The following is a 25,036-nucleotide window of genomic DNA, read 5'->3' as shown; positions in this document are numbered from 1 at the left end:
ATACACATTAAATGAATCATCGTTAGACAAGTATTCCATTTATGTGATAAACTTGTCTTAGTAATCCCTATTTTCACACAGTAAACTCTTAAGCCAACCCCATTAGATAGTCAAAGGCCATATCTATCAATTACCCATGTGTGTGTGTGTTCAGTCACTTCAGTCCTGTCCAACTCTTTGTGACCCTATGGATTGTAGCCCACCAGGCTCCCCTGTCCATGGGATTCTCCAGGCAAGAATATTGAAGTGGGTTGCCATTCCCTCCTCCAGGGGATCTTCCCAACTCAGGGATCAGACCTGCATTTCCTGCATCTCCTGCATTGGCAGGGGATTCTGTACCACCGAGCCACCTGGGAAGCCCAGTTATTCATGGGAACTGATGAAATCAAATCACTCACCATAAATATAAAAGACAGAGGCCCATCCAATGTACTGGACCAACACCCCAGCCAGCGGCATGGCAATCACTGCTCCTGCATAGGAACCTAGAACAAAAAAAGTCGAAGGAAACTTACCAGTCATCAGGCAAGCCCATCCAACCCTTTAGAGTTCAGCAGTCAACCTGAAGACTGCAATCTTCAGGTTGCTCAGTGTGAAGCAATCACACCGAGTGGGAGTGAGGATGCCTCTGTGCAGAGGAGCTGGCCAACTCCCACCTTGCCTAAAAACAGGCCTCCAGGAGAGAAAGGTCTCCAGGATACTCTTTAACTTCATCCGGACCCCATGGAAGGGTTAGACAGAGATGGCTCAGGCACCTCAATTTGGAATAACAAGAAAATGGAAGGAAAAAAATGAGAAAACTGTGACAGAACTCTGAAAAATTCAGTCAGGCACAATATTGGGTGCTGAAGACAGAAAGTGAAGGAACAGGGACTTCCCTAGTGGTCCAGTGGTTAAGACTCCGTACTTCCATTGCAGGGGGCATGGGTTCAATCCCGGAAACTAACAGGAAACTAACATCCCACATGCTCGGGGTACAGCCAATAAGTAAATAAATAGCCAGAACATTAAAAAGAAAGAAAGAAAGTGAAGGCATTTATGTAACTATCTCTCTGGGTTCACAATTCAGAAGGATATCACCTAGGTCTTTACTTAAAAAAATTTTTTTTCTCCCAGTTTTAGTGAGATATAATTATATTGATATATAATTCACCTAGGTCTTTAAATGAGGAACTTCAAACTCTGAAAGGATCATGCTTTTTAGCGTCTCAATTTTTTTTTTTTAACACCAGAAAACTGTTAAATTTCAGGATGGCAGGATGACCAGGATAGCTACTGTCTTCATCCGCCTCCTAAATGGGTACATTTTTAGTTTCTTACTTTGAAATACCTAACTTTGTAAATACTTACCTGTGTGTGGATGTTTATCTTGTCTAGACAAGATAACAAGGGCTAGAGGCAGTGGCCTCACCTCCACTATCTCCGGCAGCTCTATGATATCTGGTGGAGAGACACGGGCCCTGCGAACTCCCAATAAATATTAACTGAATCAAAAAATTACTATATGAAATTCCCTCTGGGTATGAGTGGAAAGAATTCTTGCTTCACCACAAGTGAGCAGCAAAAAGGAATGCTGTATCCCATAACCCAGTGCTAAGGAAGATCTTCAGGAAACGAGAACTTGAAGAGCTTCCAGACAAAGAAATTAAATCCCATGTTTCCAAGTTGGGCCCAGCTGGCTATGAAAGGCCTGACCTGGAATCCTGGATCTGAACATCAGGACCCCTGAGGAAGTCTCTCAACTCCTCCAAATCATTTTCTTCAGATGGAAGTGAAATCTCTGTCTTACCAGGTTGTTTGAGGAGCAAATAATTTATTACATGAAGGTGCTCTAATTAAGTGTTACATAAACGCCAACTAACATAGTGGTTGTCACGTCTGCTTTACACACAGAAGGTCCTGGGTTCGAGTCCCAATGGAGCCAAGCCAAGAAGGCTGCTTTTTAGAGCTTCCCAGGTGGCGCTAGTAGTAAAAGAATCTGCCTGCAATGCGAGAGACCTGGGTTTGATCCCTGGGTCAGGAAGATCCCTTGGAGAACAAAATGGCAACCACTCCTGTATTCTTGCCTGGAGAACCCCATAGACAGAGGAGCCTGCTGAGTTGCAGTCCATGGGGTCACAAAGAGTCGGACACGACTGAGCAGCTAACACTTTCACTTTCAAACACCAACTGGGCTTCCCTGGTGACTCAGGTGCTAAAGAGTCCGCCTGCAATGCCGGAGACCTGGGTTCAATCCCTGGGTCAGGAAGATCCCCTGGAGAAAGGAATGGCAATCTACTTCAGTATTCTTGCCTGGAGAATTCCATGGACAGAGGCTGGTGGGCTACAGTCCACGGGGTTGCAAACAGTCAGACACGACTGAGGGACTAACACTTGCACTTTCAAACATCAACTATTTATGCTGCTATTGTGTACAGAAAGAAAGAGCACTTCTAATTTTTTAACCTCAGACTTCCTCAGACCGATAAGGCAAAGGTTCCAGGACACATCATCTATAAAGAAGTGCTACAGATCTGACTCCTCTGTGAGTGTGGAGAAGGTGGTCTCCTTTCCTGGAGCAAATACCCTGGGAGTGGGAGGTGGGAGCTCCAGTTTAGATGATGCAAATGGGGAGGGTCAGGGGATAACCATCTATTAATATAAGGTGCCTTGAGTGCTTTCTGTGTGATTTCTAGTATTGTGCCGAGGACTCTGGATTCCTGATTTTATTTAACCTTTTTTTTTTTCAACCTGGTAACATTGGTACTGGTGTCATCCCCATTTTACAAGAATGCTTGGGATGGGAGGTAAATTTCCTGAGGTCACATGGGTGTGAGTGACCAGAATCTAGGTCTGCAGGAATCCAAAGCCTTTAACCTTAACTGTGTAAGAATTCAGTCCTGCTTCTTCCATTCAACAATAGCCAATAATTCCTCATAGCAAGTAGCATTCTTCCACTGAGGACATTTTACAGCCTGAAATTGTCCTTTCCTGTTTTTTAGACAACTCTTCCTCATCCTTCCAAACGTGGCTGAATGTGATCTCCTATCACATCCACAAGTCCTGAGCATACCCCAGTAGGGCTCTCCACCCATGTTGCCCTAACTGCACCTTGACCCTCTGTGTGGGCACCACGGAGGAAGAGGAGGGTGCTTATTGAATGGCATCAGCAGAGAGGAGTAGCTGACCTAGGGATAAGAGAGTCCCCAGTGCTGTCCTTACTTTCCATGAGAGTTTATATCTTTTTTTCCCCTCCCTGAGCATCAGTCTCCTCTACTATAAAACAGTGGAGTTAGAAAAAGAATTCAGATTTGTGGCTATCAGAGGCAGAGGTGGGTAGACGGGAAATCACATGAAGGCAATCAAAAAGTACAAATTGCCAGGTATAAGTAAGTACTAGGGGTGTATCATACAACATAATAAAGATAACTAACACTGATATATGTTGTAAATGAAAGTTGGTAAGACAGTAAATCCTAAGAGTTCTCATCACAAGGAAAAAAGACTTTTTGCCTGTTTCTTTGATGTTGTATCTGTGTGCGATGATGACATTCACTAAACCTATTGTGACAAATATTTCATGATGTATGTAAGTCAGATCATTACATTGAACACCTGAAATGTAAACAGTACTGTATGTCTCTTCCATCTCAATAAAACTAGGGGCAAACAAAACCAGAAAGCTATGTCTTTGAATAAAGCCAGTTTTATTTCTTAAAAAATTAAAATTAATCAAAAAAATAAAACAATGAATGTGACTAGATGTTTTCTAAAGACTCTTCCAACTGCAATATTTTTTAAGTGTAAGAATCATTTATCCCCAAGCCTGGGTTTACTTCTAATGACATTTTCGCTGTGCTCTTCTTTGAAACCAAGGCCACACCTTAGCTGGGAAATACAATAAAGCCTGTGACCTTGATCAGGTAACTTTCCTTGAGAGTCAAATCATTTCTTAAATTAGCCATTTTAGGGCTATAAAAACACTAAGAATGGGGAGTGGCTGCTAGTTGTTCTTGTTTGCTGGCAAATCAAAATAAAAGGCCTTATAAGTAAATTTTCTGAAGAAAATAGGTCAAGGTCAGCTGGGGCAGAATCTTACATTCTTCTAGAGTTGGTATAAGATCAGTAGGGGAGGTGGAGTTGATCTTGAACTGCAAGTAAAAGGACAAAAATGGTTCCTAAGGATGGGGGAGACTAAAGATGTAAAGGCATCTCAGCTGTGCGTGCATTTCCAAATGAGACACAAAATAGGCACATGGGTGAGTGTTTCACACCAAATTCCCTGGGATCCTTTATTACTACTATCGCTGCTACTGCCGCTGCTGCTGCTAACACTACCACTACTTGTGCAGGTAAAGAAGAGAAAGTGAAAGTGTTAGTCACCCAGTTGTGTTCAACTCTTTGTGACCCCATGAACCGTAGCCCACCACGCTCCTCTGTCCATGGGATTCTCCAGGCAAGAATACTGGAGTGGGTTGCCATTTCCTTCTCCAGGGGATTTTCCCGACCCAGGGATCGAACACAAGTCCCTGCATTGCAGGCAGATTCTTTAATGTCTGAGCTATCAGGGAAGCCCCAAAGAAGAAGAGGGAAAAATAAATAAATATATTTAGAGAAGTAAAGCTTCCTCCTCAGTTAAAATGTACAGGTTAGCTTGTGTTAGGAGAGAGATGCTAGCTTGAAAATCTAAGCAGACCTAAATTCTGATCCTAATTCTGTGTGGGCCCATTGTTAACTTTTGTGGCCTAAGTCACTTTTGTCTTCTTGGGCCTCTTCCCCCATTAAAAAAAATATTTGAAAATATTGGTGGCAGCGCATGCTATTCTTGTTCAAATATTGATGGGTACCTAGTAGAGTCTTCTGAACACTGATTACTCTCAGAGATTCATAGAGGGGCCAGTCCCAAAGGCATGGCTTCAAATGAGGCAACCTTAACAAGGTGAAATTTGGAGACCCAGGAGTTAAAGTCACATCAGTACTTAAGGGCTATTAATTTGCTTTGGGGTAATGGATGATGTCCTCTTCATTTTTTTTTTTTTTTCTGGAAGATAATAGCAAAAGTTGATTAAATGGTCTCTGTGACAAATCACTGCAGATGGTGACTGCAGCCATGAAATTAAAAGACGCTTGCTCCTTGGAAGAAAAGCTACGACCAACCTGTGAAAAAGTGAAAAGTCGCTCAGTCGTGTCTGACTCTTTGCGACCCCATGGACTGGGGCCTACCAGGCTCCTCCGTCCATGGAATTTTCCAGGCAAGAGTACTGGAGTGGGTTGCCATTTCCTTCTCCAGGAGATCTTCCCGACCCAGGGATTGAACCTGGGTCTCCCGCATTGTAGGCTTTACTGCTTTACCGTCTGAGCCATCAGGGAAGTCTCATGACCAATCTAGACAGCATATTAAAAGGCAGAGACATTACTTTACCAACAAAGGTCTGTCTAGTCAAAGTTATGGTTTTTCCAGTAGTCATGTATGGATGTGAGAGGTGGACTATATGGAAAGCTAAGTGCTGAAATATTGATGCTTTTGAACTGTGGTGTTGGAGAAGACTCTTGAGAGTCCCTTGAACTGCAAGGAGATCCAACCAGTCCAACCTAAAGGAGATCAGTCCTGAATATTCATTGGAAGGACTGATGCTGAAGCTGAAACTCCAATACTTTGGCCACCTGATGCAAAGAACTGACTCATTTGAAAAGACCCTGATGCTGGGAAAGATTGAAGTTGGGAGGAAAAGGGGACGACAGAGGATGAGATGGTTGGATGGCATCACCGATGTGATGGACATGAGGTTGAGTAGGCTCCGGATGTTGGTGATGGGAGGACATGGACAGGGAGGCCTGGTGTGCTGCAATCCATGGGGTTGCAAAGAATCAGACATGACTGAGCGACTGAACTGAACTGAACTGATGATAGTGTGTACAAAGTAGTGTGTGGTGTGGAAAGCTCTGTATCAAGAATCCAATGTTTTAGCTCTTGCTCCGTTCTTTGGTAGCTATGTGATCTTGAGCAAGTCACTGGACTTCTGCTTTAATTCAATGAAATGAGATTTTAAATTTTAGTTTTAATTTCTCCATTTGTAAAAAGAAGAGGACTGGGGCCTTGACTGTTCTACATCTTCTACTTTCAACTTTGGGAAATATATGTTGGCTAATCCTACAACCACTTCCAATGACTTTTTTCTTACTTTTCTCTATTAAAGATGTTAGAAAAGCTAGGCACTGGCTTTCCCAGCTTTCTCTGCAGTTAGTAAAGCCTATGACACAGTTAGGATCAAGCAAATAAAAATGGAAGCCTGCTAGGGGAATTGGGAAGGCTTTTTCTTTCCTGATGAAAGGAATAGAGTTGGTTAGGACACCCATCCCTTCTTCTTTCTGCCTTTAAGGTGGACTTAATGCCTGGAATTGTGGTAGCCATTTTGCAAACATGAGGAATATGCATGAAGGCAAAAAGTTATCACTCTAAAGATAGTGGAGTAGAAAGTCAGAACATGCACAGGCCCTGGATAGATTACAGGCCAGCAGAATCAACACTAGCAACCAACCATTCACCTTTGGACTTTTGTTATGTGAAAAAATTAATTCTATTTAGCAGGGTCTTCATCTAAAGCCGAAAGCATTCCTATATGAAACTTACTATTATTCCAATACACTCACCACAAAAGGAGGTTGTAGCCAGTCTGCTTCTCTCCAGAGGTGGTGCCCACTTACTCCACATCCCGTGACATGCTGGGTATGTCACACCCTGGCAAAACAGTTCAAAATGGATGATTTGATTTGACTCCAGTTTCTTTTTGTGTTTAAAACTTGGACTTTGCCTCTCTAACATTACAATACAAAAGCCCAACTTATAGAAACTAAATAACATGTGTCAGTTATTTTGACTCACAGCACAGATGCTAAAATTCAAATACTAGTTCAAATGTAAGCAAGGTGGGGAATGGGGGAGGGGGTCTTCATATTTCATATTATTATTTAATATCAGTGTGGAAGTGGATTTCCACAATCAGCTGACCCATCCTCTCATTTAAAGATATGGAACCTGAGGCTGCCAGCCATCAGGTGACTAGGTTCTAGTCTTCAGGGCTGCTAATATCATGTTCTTTCTCCTGTGTTAGTATTTTCCAAAGTGTGGTATATGTCCCTCCAGTGGGATAAGAATTGGATTTCAAGTACTAAAACAACCTACATTTTTTATTATCATTGTTTCATATATATTCTAATATGCTTTAGAAAAATATAACTAGCACATTAAACCCATGATATCAAAAATATTGTTGGTTATGAGGAGGTTCTATTTGGTTTTGTTTTTAAGTAAACTGATCAGGGAAAAACTCTAGGCAAGCAACAATATGAATCACAGTGTGAATACGACAAAAGTGACAACGATTAGAGGCAAATGACTGAGTTTGGGAAGCATTTCTCTACATCAGGCAGGAGCAGATTATGGCCTGATGTGGCCCACACTCTGTTTTTCTCCAGCCCTCAAGCAAAGAATGGTTTTTAAATGTTTAAGTGACCAGGAAATTTTTTTTTTAAAGAATTGCATTTCTTGGCATGTAAAAATCATATGAAATAAAAAATATCAGTGTCCAAAATGTTTCACTGTAAAGTAGCCATGCCCACACGTTTACATATATTTCTGGCTGCTTTTGTAAACAATGGCAGAGTTGAGAAGTTGCAACAGACCACAGTATGGCCAGCAGAGTACAAAATATTTACCTTCTGGTTCTATATTACGCTACCCACTTCATCAAGTTAAATCTCTGTGTAAGACTACACCCCTGGAAATTTACAGACTTAGTAATAAATCCACTTAAATTGTTTTAGTGGAAAGAGCCCTGGTTATGTGAACTGAAGGCTTTGGGCTTCAGTTTCAAAATTTATTAAGCGGAAGTGGTTGGATTAAATTACCTCTAAGATCACTCCTGGCTCATCTGAAATTCTGCACTCTGTGAAATGATCCTTCATTGTGTATAAATTGGAATCACACATGGAATTTTAATTAAAGTATTCATAATTATAATCATAACCAGAAAGTTCAGACAGCCTGACAAGGTGGGAGATAGGAAAACTGCTAAAGGAGGTTTTCTTCAAAAATTAAAATTTCTAAAGGATCATGTTGTCTCCAACAATATTCAAAATTTGTTAAGAAAAGAGTCTCTTACCTCCACTAAACCTTGTAAAATCCTGACACCCATGACACAGCCGTAATGCGCTCTGGCTGCAGATGGAATGAGCATGTTCAAGGTCGATGTTAGGAAGATGGCAGCTCCAAAGACCCTGAGGGACCAAAACACTGTGTTACTGGGCAGGCCCCACCGTGGATGTGGCGCATTAGTTAAACATCAGGAACAAACCTACCTGTTCATGGAAGATCACTGCATAAATTAATAGAGAAATAGATGTGTTAGGGTCTGGTGTGTGCCTTGCTAGGCTGTCGGGCTGCTTTGATTCCCAAGCTCCAGTCCTTGGGCCAATGATGGGAAGGTTTGGGGCAGTACAGAGGTGTCCTGCCTAGATAAGATCCAGAAGCTGGAGACTGACTGGCACGAGGTAAACCTACTGGAGACCCACCATTGTTCTCAATTCTACCTGAATGATCCATTCTGACTACCACCTCATGACTTCTGCACATTTGGGTTGTATCTCCTGCTTCCCAGTTCTGCCCTCATGTTAGCCGATGGGGATACAAGCTCTCTGAGAAGCGTGCTGCGTCCTGGGACCAGACCGGGCACCTGTCTCAGCCCCCCAGCTTTCTGCCAAGTACCGTGTGTCTCCTCTTTGCCTGGACAGGAGTGTCCCAGGGAAAGAGAGCGGGCATCATTTTATTTCTTTCTCACACATGCTAATGATGCTTCAGATTTTTTTTATTCTGGGAAATCTCATTATATGCTATTTCTTTTTAGGGCAGAAGTGTGAATAGTGACTTCAAAGACCATAGGAACCAGTATTTTATCACTTTTTAAGAAGAATACAACAGGCAAGTGACAATAAATAAAGGACACAAATTAGATAAGAACATAAGTAAAATATGAGTCATGCTCATAGAAATGACTTTACATATGGATATGACTTTCAGACTTTTTTCCTTGATCCATAAAACAAAATAAATTTTATATTGCAACCCAACACACACTTATACACACAAATGTAACCAAAAAAATTTCCGAAATTTGATTCTAAAATGTGCAATGAGCTAAGATATTTTCTATTCTATTTGATTATCTTTCCTTCTATTTCTTTCTCTTTTTAGAAAATAGATATTGGTAAATCACTATTGATTTATTACCATCTAATGAGTTCTGTTTTTAGAGTTTGAAAAATACTGCTTTATAAAATGTACACTTCACAAAATCCATATATGTTAAGTCAATTACAATTAGAAATGACCTGGAAATAATTAGTACACTTCTAGTACACTCCTTTTCTAGTACATATACATATTATATATCTCCCAAGTGGCCATCACCTTTTGCTTAAATACCTTTAGTAACAGAGAACTACTACTCCTTGAGGCAGCTCATTTTTCTTGGACCTACTTTTACTTGCTCAAACACCTCCTCTAGAATCTCAAGGGTATGAAAGACATCTTACGGTCTAGAGACAAGCCCCCTCCTACTCACATGACAAAACCAGTATAGTACAGGACAATATCAACATAGTAAACAGCATCACAGAAAGTCATTGCTCAAAGGGAACTCAAACACAATCTAATCCATGTTTCATTTCATAGATGAGGAAATGGAGGTCCAGGGAAAAAGAGGAACTCAGTAGAGGTTACCAAGTGAGTTACTTAGGGTCCAGAAACTGTTTCTCCTGACTCAGGTGCAGTTGATTTTTTTTAAACTACATAATCAGATAAAGAATTGCCAGATAGATTAAATTAAACAAAAAAGTAAACAAAAAGAGATTCTTAAGAACAGGATCATATAAGGTCAATGTCTGTGAATCATGTCTTTAGGAATGACTTCTATCTTTCACTCTGCACCCCTAAATTGAGAGCCAATTGCGCAGAACTGATAAAAGCATACAAAGCCACATTATGATCTGTGTAGCGTTCATGTTAAATTAATTTATCTTACCTGTTCGCAGCAAATTTATTTGAAATGAAACCACCTGGAATTTGTGTCACAATATAACCCCAGAAAAAAGATCCATGGATAAGGCCCACCGTCTCTGGGTCCCAGTTAAATTGTGCTGTCTGGAAAAGAGAAATCAGGTACACTTGGTTTGTAAGAAAACACTTGCCTGTCATCATTCACTGATGATCCTATATAATAACCCTACGAAGTCTTTCTTTCCCTCCTTTAAATTCAGCAAATATCTTTTTCATTTTTTAATTTGCATTGGGGTATAGCAGATTATCAATGCTGTGATAGTTTCAGGCGAACAGTGAAGGGATATTCAGCAAATATTGATGGGGGGCCTCAACGGCAGCAGGGACACAGCAAAGTCCTTGTCATTGAGCTCAACTCCTAGTGAGAGAAACGAGCGACCGTGAACAAGTTAAAACAGAATGATGAAGGCTAAGAAGAAAATAAAACAACTTGTAAAGAAAACAAAAGGTAAATTCTAGGTTTACTGGGTTATTTAGGTACCAGTTTAGTCAGAGCACTAAGGGAATGACAGTCATGCCTCTCATTTCTTTATGAAGATAATAAAACCTACCTACCCATAGGATGTCTGGGGATAAATGCCATGAATATTTCTAGTAGGTTATTCCTCTGCTTAGAGATTTTTGCATTTAACACATTAGGATCATGCCTGGGGCACAGTGTAGACTCAGAAAATGTTAGCAGCTATTGTTGTCGTTACGATGATGACAACAGCAACAAAACCCCTTACACAACTCTCAGACCATCGAAGCCTTTCCTCACTTTCTTTCCCAGCAAAGAAACTCACCCTTTTCCAATTCCTTACAAATCTCCCTCCTCTGAGGAAGCTCCTCAGCCGCCCTGAATTGAAGTGGTCTCTTTTCCTAGGCCTTGGTCCACAGACCAAGTTCTTGCCATCATGGCACCCACCCTGTTCTCAAACTAGCCTGTCACGCGTCCATTTCCCACATGAGGTGGCAGGTGACTCTAAGGTGGCAGCCGTGTCCTTTTGACTTCATAACCTCTGTACCTAAGACAACTGTCTACAACATAGAAGATGCAAGTAAAGATTTGCCAAATGAATGAATGGCTTTGTAAAGCATTGGTATCAACATCCAAGATGTTCCTGTTACGGAGTAAGAGTTCTTCATTATCAACATAGAACCTTTTATGAATTTTCACCACATTTTGTTTTCCAATCACAAACTGTCACGTACTTATTTGCTCCTTTATTCAATATGCACCTCATGCTTCTTGTGCGCCAGGTCAGGTGATCGTATAAATACAAACTCAAGCGTTGCCTTTGCCTTCTAGGAGATCACGGTGCAGGTAATATTGGCCCGTGTTCTGCACTGTCGTTCCCATTTTGCAGACTAGGAAGTTGAAGCTCAAAAGTAAAGTGAAACTAACCATCATTTATTCAAATCACTTCACCAAATTCTTATTTTATGCCACTATGTGCCACACGTTGTACTAGATACTGGGCATATAGCGGTGAACAACAGCAGTGATTGCTGTTTCCACAAAGACGTCAGTGGGGATGGCACGAAGTGTACAGGTATCCATGTTAGATGGCAATCAGTGAGGAAGAAAGAAATGTGAACCGAGAAGGGGACAGAAAATGTTGGATAGGAGTGAAGTAGGGAGATATTTTACATAGAGTGGTCAGGGAAGCTTTCACTGAAGAAATGACTTCTGAGTGAACTCCTCAAGGAAGAAAGGTAGCAAGTGATGCTTCTCCTTATCGGAAGAAATTGCTTTCTAGACAAAGGAATAGTGAGTGCAAAGCCCCTGAGAAAAGGATACACTTGTGTGTTAGAGGAACAGCCAGATGTCAGAGGAGTTGGTGGGTGATGGATAAGGAAGAGAATAACAGGCATTAAAATAGGAGAGATTCAAGCGATAAAGGGCCTTCTATCACCATAAGGACCTTGACTTTTACTCAAAGGGAGATGGAAGCACTGAACCGAAGAAGGACATGATTTTAAGTCACTTTCCATGTATTTCCTCTTTACAATACCTGGAGTTAATTACGTCATTTTCTATAGAAGAGGAAATTGAGATTAATTTACTTGCCCCAAGTCATAGAACCAGTTGTAAAGAAAGCCAAGACCAAGACCTCTTTCCAAAAAACTATATTCTTTCCCTTGCTGTGGAGACTTCACTTTCTCACTAAGAAGTAGAGACTAGACTTCCCTGCCATGAGTCACAGAATGCCCCCAAGAAACCAAGGATCCAAGACAGAGGGAGCCACTTCATTCAACAACTAACTGTCAATCACATGGTCCCTTGCTTATGTCTTTCCCTCTGACATATGGTGCTTCTTTCCATGTGGCCAAGGTTACCTACAGAAAAGTACTTGTGCCTGCCAAGAACTGACTTTCACTATCATTGAGTCGATGAGAATAATAATGGTCCTATGTATGAATTCTTAAAATAAGCCAGGTGCTATGTCAGAGACAGTATAAGGCTAAAAAAATGGTCCCCAAAGATACATGCACAAAACCCCCAGAATCTATAGATGCTGTCTCATTTGAGAAAAGGGTTTTGCTGATGTGATAAAGTCAAGGATCTCAAGGTGAGTTCTTCTGGATTATCTAACTGGGCCCTAAATCTGATGATGTGTCCTTGTAAGAGAAACGCAGGGGGAGACTTGAGACATAAAAGGAAAGAAGGCCATGTGAAGATGGAGGCAGAGACTAGAGTGATGCTGCTACAAGCCAGGGAATGCTTGGAGCCGCCAAAGCTGCCAAAGGCAAAGACGGATTCTCCCCTGGAGCCTTTGGAGGGAGTGTGGCTCCCTCCAAAGTCAAGCTGGTTTCTAGCCTCCCTGACTATGAGAGACTATGTTCCCATTGTTTTTAAGCCACATGTTCATGGTCATTTGTTATAGCAGCCATAGGAAAGTAATAGAGGTGTTTAATATATTGGCACCAGATTATCTCATTTGATCTGCAAATCAGGCCTTTTATTCTCATTTCACAAATCAGCAAGGAGACTTAGTAAAGAGTTTCTAGAAATGCCAGTTCCTACCTCCCTGCTCACATTTCCTTCTAAGAGGATTCTCCTCCTCTCCTCAGTGCCAAGGGCCTCTCCCCTGTGACTGCGGATGGACACCTGAATAGAGGGAGCCAACGTGTAGGCTGGACTCAGCCTGCCTGTCTGTCTCTCTCTTTTCTGTCTGAACCCAGAGATTCCAGTTAGACAAGCTCCACTGGAGTTAGGGCCAGGTAAGCCAGCTCCCCAGCAAGGCAACGGCTTGAGGGACTTCAGCTTTGGAGAGCAGTGAGATTTGTTTGAAAAAACAAAAGCAGTCCATGGAGAGACCTGGGAGAATGGAGCCGGCTCAGAGAGAAGCAGATGCAAGACCCTGAAAGGCCAGCAAGTCGGAGAGTGAGCTGAGGAATTCCTAGCTCCCGTGAGGTCCGGCTCCCTCTGCCCCTCCTGACTCCCCCTCCTCCCCACAGTGCCCACCGCCTGGATCTCAGCCCCACCTCAGGCTGGCGCCCTCGTCTGGGGCACAGACTGCACAAGCATGCATAGCAGACAGCTTCTCAGCCTTCACTTTCCTGAGATCCCCTAGAGCCCTACAGTCATGTCCTTTTTAACTTGAGCTGGTCTCCCATTTCTGTTCTTTGCAACTGGCAGTCCCTGACCAGGACAGAAGGGCAACTTGCTCAAAGTCCCAGAGCTAATAAACAAGAGTCAAGTTTGAAACCAGGTCCGGAAGATTCCAAAGCCCGATTCTTCTTAACCTACAGGAGTTTGGATTTTCCCTGAGGGTAGTGAGAACTAACCTCCAAGTTTCTCAGACTTCAGTCATTTATTGTTTACCACATGCCAGACACCGTTCTAAGTGATTCACATGTCTTAAAACTCATAATTATTAAACTAAAAAATGATTATGATTCACATATCAACTGAAGCTACCGTTTATACGACTAGCAGAATATATGCCAGTTATTTGCAAGGCCTACCTATTTATACCTGGAGTAGGAAATGGAACCCACTCCAATATTCTTGCCTGGAAATTTCCATGGACAGAGGAGCCTGACGGGCTATACAGTGCATGGGGCTGCAAATAGTCAGACATGACTGAGCAACTGAGCACACACACCTATTCATACCACTAACTTTTCTCCCTCTAGTGAAAATGAAGATTTAAAAATATCTCAGTGCAAAATATCTAGTTTTTCTCCCATAAAGCCAACCAAACAAAATTACCAGCCATTGAGAGGCTTTCTTAATACAATTAGTGAAATCTTTGTCATTGGTTTGGACATGCTCAGATGATATGTAAGCTTTGTTCTGTTTGAATAAGAGAAATGGCCTGCTATAAATTGGAACTTCTGAAATGCTACTAAACTCTTACTTATGAGGCCAGAGAAAATGATATAAAGCATATTTTAGATCTTAATCAGTTTCTCTAAGACTCCAGAGGGCAAAACCATAGAAACTAGAGTGCACACACAGCATTGTTCCTTAAGTTTATCAAAATGCCTTTTCCATTTGCCTCAAAGCAAATTCTGTTGACCTAGGCCTATCCTTTCATGCAACAAACAAATGCAAACCAGCATCTCATTTTGATCCAGGCCTTAGCAGACAAGTTTAATTAGCTGCCTTTCCTCACAAAAGGCTGCCAGAATGCATGTGATACACATCTGAAACCTCATTAATGTCCATCATTCTTTATTTTAAAAATGTACAACATCCCTCTTACACCTCTACTGCCCTCCCTGCCCCTCTCCCCAAAATAAACAACCAGGATATCCTTTTAAAAACAGATTCAACTGTGGCATAAAAAAGAGTGGTTAGAAGAATCTCCATGGTACCCTTTTCTTCTGGTAGAATAATCTCTTAGTTAAAAAAGAAAAAGGGTAGGGGAATCTGCAGGCCAACTAAAGACTTCTTTTTAATGAACTGAAATTAAATTTTCACTAACCAGTATTTGGCAGAAACTGTTCCAGGTAATGCTGATAGACACAGCATGAAGGAAAGCATTCTGCAGTTAAGCCCAGGAAATAATGCACACCACAGCCCCCTCTTGGAGACTCTCACAGGACGCAGCACAGTAAAGGTTCCTAGTTCATATGACACCTTCAAAGCACAGCCTACAGAACAGTGGTGTCCAGACACCAGTTTGGGAAACTCTGATCTAAATGTTTTCCCAAACATGGGTAGGGACTGGAGAACTATTAGAAGTCTCTCTGCAAGAAAGGAACCCTCCTGCACTGTTGGTGGGAATGTAAATTGGTATAGCCATTATGGAGAACAATATGGAGGTTTCTTAACAAACTAAACATAGAGCCACCTTATGACCCTGCAATCCTACTCCTGGGCATATATGTGGAGAAAAACATGATCTGAAAGGATACATACACCCCAATGTTCACGGCAGCAGTTTACAATAGGCAACACGTGTGTGTGTGTGTGTGTGCACGCACGTGGGTGTGTGTCTGTGCGTGCACGTGTGTGTGTGTGTGTGTGCGCTTAGTCACTCAGTCGTGTCCGACTCTTTGCAACCACACGGACTGTAGCCCATCAGGCTCCTTTGTCCATGGGAATTCTCCAGGCAGGAATACTGGAGTGGGTTACCATGCCCGCCTGCAGGGGACCTTCCCAACCCAGGGATTTAACCCAGGTCTCCCGCACTACACGCAGATTCTTTACCATCTGAGCCACCGCGGAAGCCCCAGCCAAGACAGAATAAATGACCCAATCAAAGAGTGGGCCAAAGAACTAAACAGACATTTCTCCAAAGAAGACATACAGATGGCTAACAAACACATGAAAAGATGCTCAACATCACTCATTATTAGAGAAATGCAAATCAAAACCACAATGAGGTACCATTTCACGCCAGTCAGAATCCAAAAGTCTACAAACAATAAATGCTGGACAGGGTGTGGAGAAAAGGGAACCCTCTTACACTGTTGGTGGGAAGGCAAACTAGTACAGCCACTATGGAGAACAGTGTGGAGATTCCTTAAAACACTGGAAATAGAACTGCCATATGACCCAGCAATCCCACTCCTGGGCATACACACCGAGGAAACTAGATCTGAAAGAGACACGTGTACCCCAGTGTTCATCGCAGCACTGTTTATAATAGCCAGGACATGGGAGCAACCTAGATGCCCATCAGCAGATGAATGGATAAGAAAGTTGTGGTACATATACACAATGGAGTATTACTCAGTCATTAAAAAGAATACATTTGAATCAGTTCTAATGAGGTGGATGAAACTGGTGCCTATTATACACAGTGATGTAAGCCAGAAAGAAAAACACCAATACAGTATACTAACGCATATGTATGGAATTTAGAAAGATGGTAACGATAACCCTGTGTGGAAGACAGCAATAGAGACACAGATGTATAGAACAGTATTTTGGACTCTGTGGGAGAAGGCGAGGACGGGATGATATGGGAGAATAGCACTGAAACATGTATATTATCATATGTGAAACAGATCGCCAGTCCAGGTTCAATGCATGAGACAGGGTGTGCGGGGCTGGTGCACTGGGATGACCCAGAGGGATGGGATGGGGAGGGAGGTGGGAGGGGGGTTCAGGATGGGGAACACATGTACATCCATGGAGGATTCATGTCAATGTATGGCAAAAACCAATACAATATTGTAAAGTAAAATAAATAAATAATTAAAGACATGGAAGCAACGTCAATGTCCATCAACAGAGAAATGGATGAAGAAGATGTGTACATATACATGATGGAATATTACTCAGCCATTAAAAAGAATGAAATAATGCTACATGCAGCAGCAGGGATGGACCAAGAGAGTGTCATACTGAGTGAAGTAAATCAGACCAGACAGAGAAGGAGAAATATATGACATCCCTTATACATGGAATCTGAAAAAAAAAGATACAAATGAACTTACTTACAAAACAGAAAGAGACTCACAGACTTAGAAAATGAACTGATGGTTTGCCAGGGCTCGGGGAGAAGGGGTAGTAGGCACTTTGGGAAGGCCATGTACACAGTGCTAGAAGTCTCTCTGCAAACAGATGGATTTCCACATGCGTCACTCCAGTGTGTGCATTCAACACAATGAAACATATATTGGGTATCCACCGGGCATACGTTTTTGTTTTATTCTCCCATAATCTCAATACTTCTCAAGGCTTATCATTTAAGAAACAAACCAGATTTCATCTTTTCAGTGATTCATGAAAGTAGTACTGTTTAAGTGACATCACTATAGACTTGCTTATGACCACGAGAGCCTTTGAATGGGGCCTTGTGCTTCTATTCACTGCAGTCCTGATCCACTGGGAGATGACTGGCTGGACAGCGATCATCCTGGAGTACAAATCTGAAGGTACCATCTCTCTGCTTAAAGCCCACGCCTGACTCCCCTTAGACTTGCTGGGCTCTCTGCGACCTAACCCCACTTTACCTGTTACCTCCTTCTTCTGATGCTTACCTCATTCTATCCTTTTACCAGCATTCTTAACTGGAGTCTGTGGATGGAATCCTGTGGATCTATGAACTTGGATGGGGAAAAACCAGCATCTTTATTGCTACTAATTAATCAAGCAGCATTTCCTATAATTATGAGTGTAGGCAACAAACCCCAGTCATATTATCAGGACCTGTGATTCTATTACTAGAGGAAATTGTAAATATGCTCATATCCCACAGTGGCTGTTGCCATTATCTCAAACGACTGTTCACCATTCAAACAGCAAAATTACAGAAGTTACTAGACCCATTGCTAGATTTTGTCATCTGATGTGTTCATAAAGAAAGCCATATGTTTCTATATCACAGATTCAATTCTTCAATAGTTTGTTACCTGTATTTAAAATAATTGGTTTCCTTTGTGATCCTATGTGTTTTTTAAAGTTTTTTCATTTACTATTTATTCAGGCTGCACCATGTGGCATGGCGGGTCTTAGATCCCCGACCAGGGATCAAACTCTCATCTCCTGCAGTGGAAGTGCAGAGTCTTAACCACTGGACCACCAGGGAAGTCCCCTATGTGTTTTACTTTAAGAATTTAAAACATTAATACAGTTGTTGCCAAAAGACACTGACATAGACATAGACAGACACTGACCTGAATTTCCGGTTTTCCATCAACATACACAGTGCTGTTATTGACCATTTCCACAATGGCAACTCCAAGATTGCACCGAATCCCAAAGGAGATGCAGAACCCCAGCCCGCTCATAATAGCAATGATGTAGCGCTTGGGGACCCCACAGCAGGGGCAGTCACAGAGTGGGGGCCTCTGCTTGGACGTCTGCACCGGCCTCCCTTCTTCATTCAGCTCAATGTTACCTTCTTCCTCATGGGTCCCATCAATTTTCCTACAGCGGACAAATGAGCAGGGAAGAAAGACCAGGATTACAAAGTGTAGTAGGCAAGGAGAAAAAGTGTACCAAGAAAGAAAAAGGAAAACCCAGAGTAGGATGCATCCTGCATGTTTTAGCATCATCATCATCATTATTACTAAAATAAATTATAGTGGTTAAGATTTACTGATATTCTGGATATTGTGTTGTTGCACCCTTATAGACATTAATTTATTTTAATCTCATAACAGCTACACAAGGTAGATAGTGTTATCTTGTCCATTTATAGACAAAAAAACTAAGTCCTCTGAGATAGGATGCAAGTTCAAGTCCAGAGTTTGTATCCTCAACAATATGCCTTACTGAATATCTGAATATCCTGCTGAAAGAGTATCTATAAACTTCATCCACATGGCATGACCCAGCTGACTATTATGTTTGACTTTAATTTTAATGTCACTTGAAGCCTGATAAAAGATATACAGTAAAAAATCAATTTATTTTCAGATTCTTTTTTCTTCTTTTTCTAAGTCTTATTAAAATACTAGGTAAGGACGTACATTTTCCATCACAACACAAACCAGTTGGTTGTGTATCTGTTCTTTCTTAAGTGGTTCTAAGGTGATTCTCTGGCACTTTTTAAACAGAGGGCATGATTTCTCATTGAGTCCCATAAATTCAGATTATGGTAGTCGGTCCATTACAGTGAATTTACTCTCTTCTTAAAAAAAAAAAAGTAATTGGGCAAACTGAACACTATCTGTCAATAATAAAAGGAGCTGTTTGCATCATCACATGTATCATAACCCTTCTGAAGATACCCGATTAAGGTCTGAGTCTTTGTGAAAATAATCAAAGCTTATATGTTTTCAAGAGTATCATATTCACTAATAGCTAATACAATGTCCAACAGACTACGTAGAAGCACGAATAATTTGCCCACCAATTCATAGCAGAGATCATCTTAGTAGCTTCTTAGATGCAAGCATATGAGGTTAAAGCACATGTAGAGAGAGCGTGGGGTTGCAAAGAGTCGGACACGACCGAGCGACCGAGCTGAGAGAGCGCAAACACTGGATTTAATTCAGTTCATCAAACGTTTACTGACTGCCTACAGCATGTCAGGCCCTGTACTGAGTGTGACGGAAGGAGAAAGAAGTGACACGGCTTCTGATCTCCTTCAGCTCTGAGAGCAAGAAAGACACGTACACAGTTGTGATTGCTGGATGATGTAGGTTTTCTTGAAATCAAGGTGAAGCGCAGTGATAAAACAGGAAAGGAACTTTCAGTTTTAATTTATGAGGTCAGAATGATAGCTTAATAAATATGCAAGAATGTGGAAGAGAACATATGCAAGAACATGCAAGAGAACATGCAAGAATAATCAGAAGAGAACATCATCAACCTCCCAATGTACTTTTGTAACCTACCTGCATGTATACTGATGTGTTCTACGTTTTCTTCTATGATTGTCTTCCAAGCTTCTAGATAAGGCCAACCTCTTTCCCTGGGTACTAGATCTCATTGCCTCTCATGTACTCAAGAAAATCCCCATCCACATATTTCATCAGTTATTTACTCCTCTCTACTAGAACATTCTTCCTGTCTACAAATATGCCCTTATTTGTCATACATCAACATTTAAAATAAAAACATGTTCTCTTTCAGCTACCTACCTATTTCTCACCTCCCTTTTATAGAAAAACTCAGAAGTCACTGTCTCACTTCCCTTTGTCCCACTCTCTCTTGGACACACTCCAAACAGGTATACCCCCCAACCTGTCCACCAAAACTGCTCTTCTTGGGCTGTCAATGCCCTTCACGTGGTTCAGTTCAGTTCAGTCCTCAGTCGTGTCTGACTCTTTGTAACTCCATGGACTGCAGCATGCCAGGCTTCCCTGTCCATCACCAGCTCCTGAAGCTTGCTCAAACCCATGTCCATTGAGTCAGTGATGCCATCCAACCATCTCATCCTCTGTCATCCCCTTCTCCTCCTGCCCTCAATCTTTCCCAGCATCAGGGTCTTTTCCAGTGAGTCAACCATGAGTCCACATGATTCAGCCCAAAGGCTGTTTCCAGTCCTCATCTAGTTGACCTGTCAGCAGCACTTGACACTACTGATTATTCTTTCTTCCTTGACGACTTTGATTCCTTCATGGATACCACGCTCACTTCGTGGTCCTCCTAATCCTCTGAACACTCCTTCTGTTTTGTCTCTGAAGCTGATTTGTTACTTCCTCAACCTGTAAACCTGGGATGCCCAGGGCTCAGTTTATAGATCTCTTTTGTTTTCTGTCTGTACTTTCTAGGTGACCTCACTCATCTCTGGGCTTTAGACACCATGCTTATGCTAACAGATTTCAATTTTCATATCTAGATTTATTTGACATCTTTGTGGACACATGATCAGCATCTCAAATCTAACATATCCAAACTGAATTCCTCTTAAAAAAAAAAAAAGTTAATTCTTGAAGCTTTTTGCATTTTAAGTAAAGACAATTTTGTTCCTTTGGTTGCTCAGAAAAAAAAACTTGGGTGACATCCTGGATGCATCTCTTCTCCAATCTCCATCCAATCTATGCATCAGTGTCCCTTAGTTTGAATTTTCACTCTTCCATTTACTTAGCTGTGTGGCCTAGTTAACCTCTCTGAGCTCTCTCCCCAGGTGGCACTAGTGGTAAAAGAACCTGCCTGCCAATGCAGGAGATGTAACAGACACAGGTTCGATCCATGGGTCGGGAAGATCCCCTGGAGGAGGGCATGGCAACCTATTCCAGTATTCTTGCCTGGAGAATCCCATGGACAGGGGAGCCTGGTGTGCTGCAGTCTGTGGGGTCACAGCGAGTTGGACACGACCTAGGAACTAAACAACAACAGCATAGATCATTTAGAGCAGAACCTGACACATGTGCCCACTATTTTTATCACATTAATTCTCATAACCACTTAATGAGTCCACTCTGCTAGGATGAGCATAAATGCCATTTACTGCCATTTATATTGATATCTAAGAGCTATTCAGATCATAAAACTCTATATAAATGTGCAGCCTCAGTGGTATCCATGAGTTTCTGGCGTGAATGAATATGATACTTATATTATAGACCTGTGGCTAAGATTAAATGAATTTCTACCACCAGACAGTTGATTTGAACGGTAGTGCAGTGTAATGATTAAGAAAGATGGGCACAAAATGTCTGGTCTGAAACCCAGCTCTGCCACTTACAAGCTTGGGCAAATTACTTAACCTCTCTGTGCCTCAGTTTTCTCATCTGTAAAACTGTAATTATAATTGGCCCTCCCTCATAGGGTTGTTAATAGAATTAATGGTACCTGGAACATAGTGTTTATTACTATCATTTACTACACATAAGCAATTAGAGAACATTCATCATTTAAACTGAAAAAAGTCTGTATATAAGTTTCTGGACCTTAATTTCCAAAGGCTATGCCTTCTGTCTGTTCCAATAGTGGACGATAAGTGAACGCATCATCTTTCTTCCTACGTTTCAAAAATATTAATGTACCTTTAGCTGATGAATTGCTCAGCTGCTTCTTGTCAATGACTGCTCTCCAGGGAGACTAACAGTGTCTGGCTGTAATCAGCCCCATGTGCGAACTTCAGACACTTCTCTATGCATTTACCTCTCCCTTGACCATAAGGAATACTCCATAGTTCAAAAGCATACAGAAAATTCCATTTAGATGATGATCTCAGTAGTAAACATTATTAGACATCTATGATTTATACTGACTGCTAAGTTAGAAAGTCAGGATTCTTAACTCCCCAATGTTTCTGCCCCTTACAAAATAGAAAACATTTCTTTATGACTTTTTTCTTACACTGGATCCTGTCAACTGGTTTTATGTAAAAATCAACGAGGGGAAGAAACATCCATTACATACCAGGTTCTGGGCAAAGCATTATATATATATATATATACACATATATATATATATATATAAAATTATCTTATAGACTTGAGGTTAACACCAAGTGTTAAAACAGCAAAGCTGTTTTTGCTGGAGGAACCCTAATTCTGGAGCTCTGCTCAAAGACCACTAGAGTTGAGGATCAGTTCAGATTGCCAGTCAGCTAATGCCTACCTCTGCCAATAATTTCTCTCTAGGGATCACTGAAAGACGAGGTATGAATTTGGCTTTATTCTAAAATCAGTCATTCTATAATTACAACAACAATGATAACATCTAGCATTATTTAGTGTGCTCTCTATCTAGAACTATGATAGCAGGTTTGTTTTTTGGTTTTTTTTTTTCTGATTGTTCAGTGAGCCAATTCTGAGAAAACTCTTCAGAGTAATAGACACATAGCTTAATTTGGGGTTGAAGTCGCACAACTTGGAAATTACTGATTTTGTTATATCCCTTAGCAAACCAGTCTGGTAAACAAAAGGATATTCAAGTGGATCATTCAATCAAACATAGTAAAATAAGCCCTTAGGATTGAGAAAAGTGATTAAATTTTAAAAAGCAGCTAAAGTTAAAAAAGAATACTCCTAAGTATTTATAGAAAGCTAAATAGTTGTCATCACTTGAATATGCCAATTAAGCCACAATGCTTCCTTTTGCATTTTTAATCAAATGAAAACATAACCTGGGAGTGCTTGACAGAAGAATAAAACACTCTTAAAAGAAAAGGTTATTATAATCATTTCCTGTGTTTAGCTGGTTTATCTTGCTGTCACTGAGATAGGTTTTCATTTATACATGATAATTCAGTGTAGTTCTGACTGAAACTTTTTGTTTTTAATTACCAAAGTAATAAGGTGCCCAACCCAGTTCTCTTGCTAAGCTCACCAAAGGGATGTGGAAAAATTAACACTGGCAGGAGCCTGTGTATTATAAAACACAAGAAGTGGAATGAATCTGTGGACTAGTTTTTAAATTTATGAGAAAATATAGATAGAAAAGTTAAAAGTAGATACCAAGGGAAATTTTCATTCATCATAATTAGAAATAATGATAAAAATTTTATCAAAGTTATTTTCACATTTATTTATATCAAAGAAATTAAAAGAATCATTTTACCTTGCACATAAGGACTGCTTATTAATTCATTTATAAAACCTAGGAGGGCATTTACGATGTCTATTTTAAAAATCACAAATTAAATATCACATCAATTCATTCATTTATGGCAAATTCTCCTTCCAATAATAATATATTTTACTTTAAAAAAGATCTATTTTTTTGTTTGGACAAAAACATTCAATCCAATGACACCACTTAACACTTTCCCATTTAATCATGTAAGATTTTCTGCTTTAAATACTAATTTTTAAAGTTACTTTCTTCATACTATTGTGCAATAATCCTTCTCTTTGAAAACTACACAATCAAGAACCTCTTCATACAGTTCATATTACAAGCTATACAATTTGAAAATACCTTTCATTTACAGTGAAAAATTCTTAAAAATTATTTCAACTCAAAGCATAACCATGTAAAGCAGTTCCTGGTTTTGTTGTTACTATTGAATTAACATAAAGTGTTATATCCCCAAATATTTTCTAATTCAATGCCAAACACACAACTTGCAATATTACTGTGTCCAATAAGTGCTAATCTTGCTGCATAAACAGAGAGCTTGTTGTGGTGTTTTCCTAATTCAACCTTATCCTTTTGATGCATCTTCTTTTCCTCCAGGTATAGTCTGTTGGAGCTGGAAGGGGCTCCAGAAGCCCTTTATTCTGACCCTCCCACTCCTTTTTAAAATGTAGCTTTAAAAACAGGAGGCAAATTCTTTCAAACACCAGCAGCAATGTGAAGCTACTTTGAAATAAACCTAAAGTTTGCATTCAAACTTTACCTTTGTAAAATCCCCAACGAATCTCCCACAGCGTTCTTCACGCCCTCCTTTCCAGGTTTCCAAATTTTTTCTTTGAAGGTATCGAATGCTTTAAAAGGCATTGTGAGACGGGGGTAGTACCTCCAAGCCGTCAACAGTCAGTCTCGGGAACTCTCATCCTTCATTTCCAGCATGGGGACCACTCTGCTTTCCTCGATGAACACCTGGAAGTCAGTTCTCAGGGAGGTGACTATTTAAAATCAAAAAGGCGATGAAACCCAGCCCAGATCTTTCCAGATGAGACACAACACCCACCCCCCAAAGCAGGAGAGGCCAGATGATCTGTGACTGCGAATTCAGCCCCTCTCAGCTCCCAGCTCAGCAGCAGCCTGCGGTGCTGTCTCAGGCAGCCACTCTCAGACTGAGCGCAGCCCGGCTGCCTCCCTGGGCTGCAGCTGGAGAAGCTAAAGGGGGCTCCAGCCCACGAAGTGTCCTGCGACCAGCGAAAACCTCTGCAGCCGATCTCCAGCCCCTCCTGCTGCTTCTGACCACATTCCCCTTCTGCCTCACTCAGCTCGGCTGTGGCTTTCACTGAGGGATCCTTTCCAAGGTGATGCCATAGTAACCGGCACAATACCTGTCCCTTGGCCGCTGGGCTTATTAATGGGCCCTCAGCCAGAGCAAGCACCCAGGGCGAAGTGTGTCAAACACCCACAAGTCCTCTTCTTTTCTGAGGTCTGGCCACCAAGACAGGCTCTCGGCCACTGCATTAGGGCCTCTTATGCCTCTCTTGGGAGAGTTGAAGCAGTTTTTGCACCAGACACCAGTACAG

The 25,036-nt window shown here is 41.2% G+C and overlaps 1 protein-coding gene across 2 annotated transcripts in view; it reads right to left on the bottom strand.

Moving 5' to 3' along the window:
• SLC17A8 (solute carrier family 17 member 8) overlaps positions 1-24,627 on the bottom strand; it is a 38,357-nt gene extending 13,730 nt beyond the window's left edge. For both annotated transcript variants that reach the window (XM_043440841.1, XM_043440842.1), the window contains exons 1-6: positions 24,226-24,627; positions 18,158-18,410; positions 10,059-10,177; positions 8,142-8,256; positions 6,631-6,718; positions 399-485 (exon numbers count right to left, since the gene is read on the bottom strand). In XM_043440841.1, the coding sequence (XP_043296776.1) occupies positions 399-485; positions 6,631-6,718; positions 8,142-8,256; positions 10,059-10,177; positions 18,158-18,410; positions 24,226-24,326 (763 nt within the window). In that variant the 5' untranslated portion in view covers positions 24,327-24,627. The remainder of the gene's footprint in view (positions 1-398; positions 486-6,630; positions 6,719-8,141; positions 8,257-10,058; positions 10,178-18,157; positions 18,411-24,225) is intronic.
• Between the last annotated feature and the right edge of the window lie 409 nt (positions 24,628-25,036).

Source organism: Cervus canadensis, chromosome 21 (assembly GCF_019320065.1).
Source record: "Cervus canadensis isolate Bull #8, Minnesota chromosome 21, ASM1932006v1, whole genome shotgun sequence".
NCBI lineage: Eukaryota > Metazoa > Chordata > Mammalia > Artiodactyla > Cervidae > Cervus > Cervus canadensis.
Note: the sequence above shows the minus strand (reverse complement) of the source record. Positions and strands in the feature narration are given on the sequence as shown.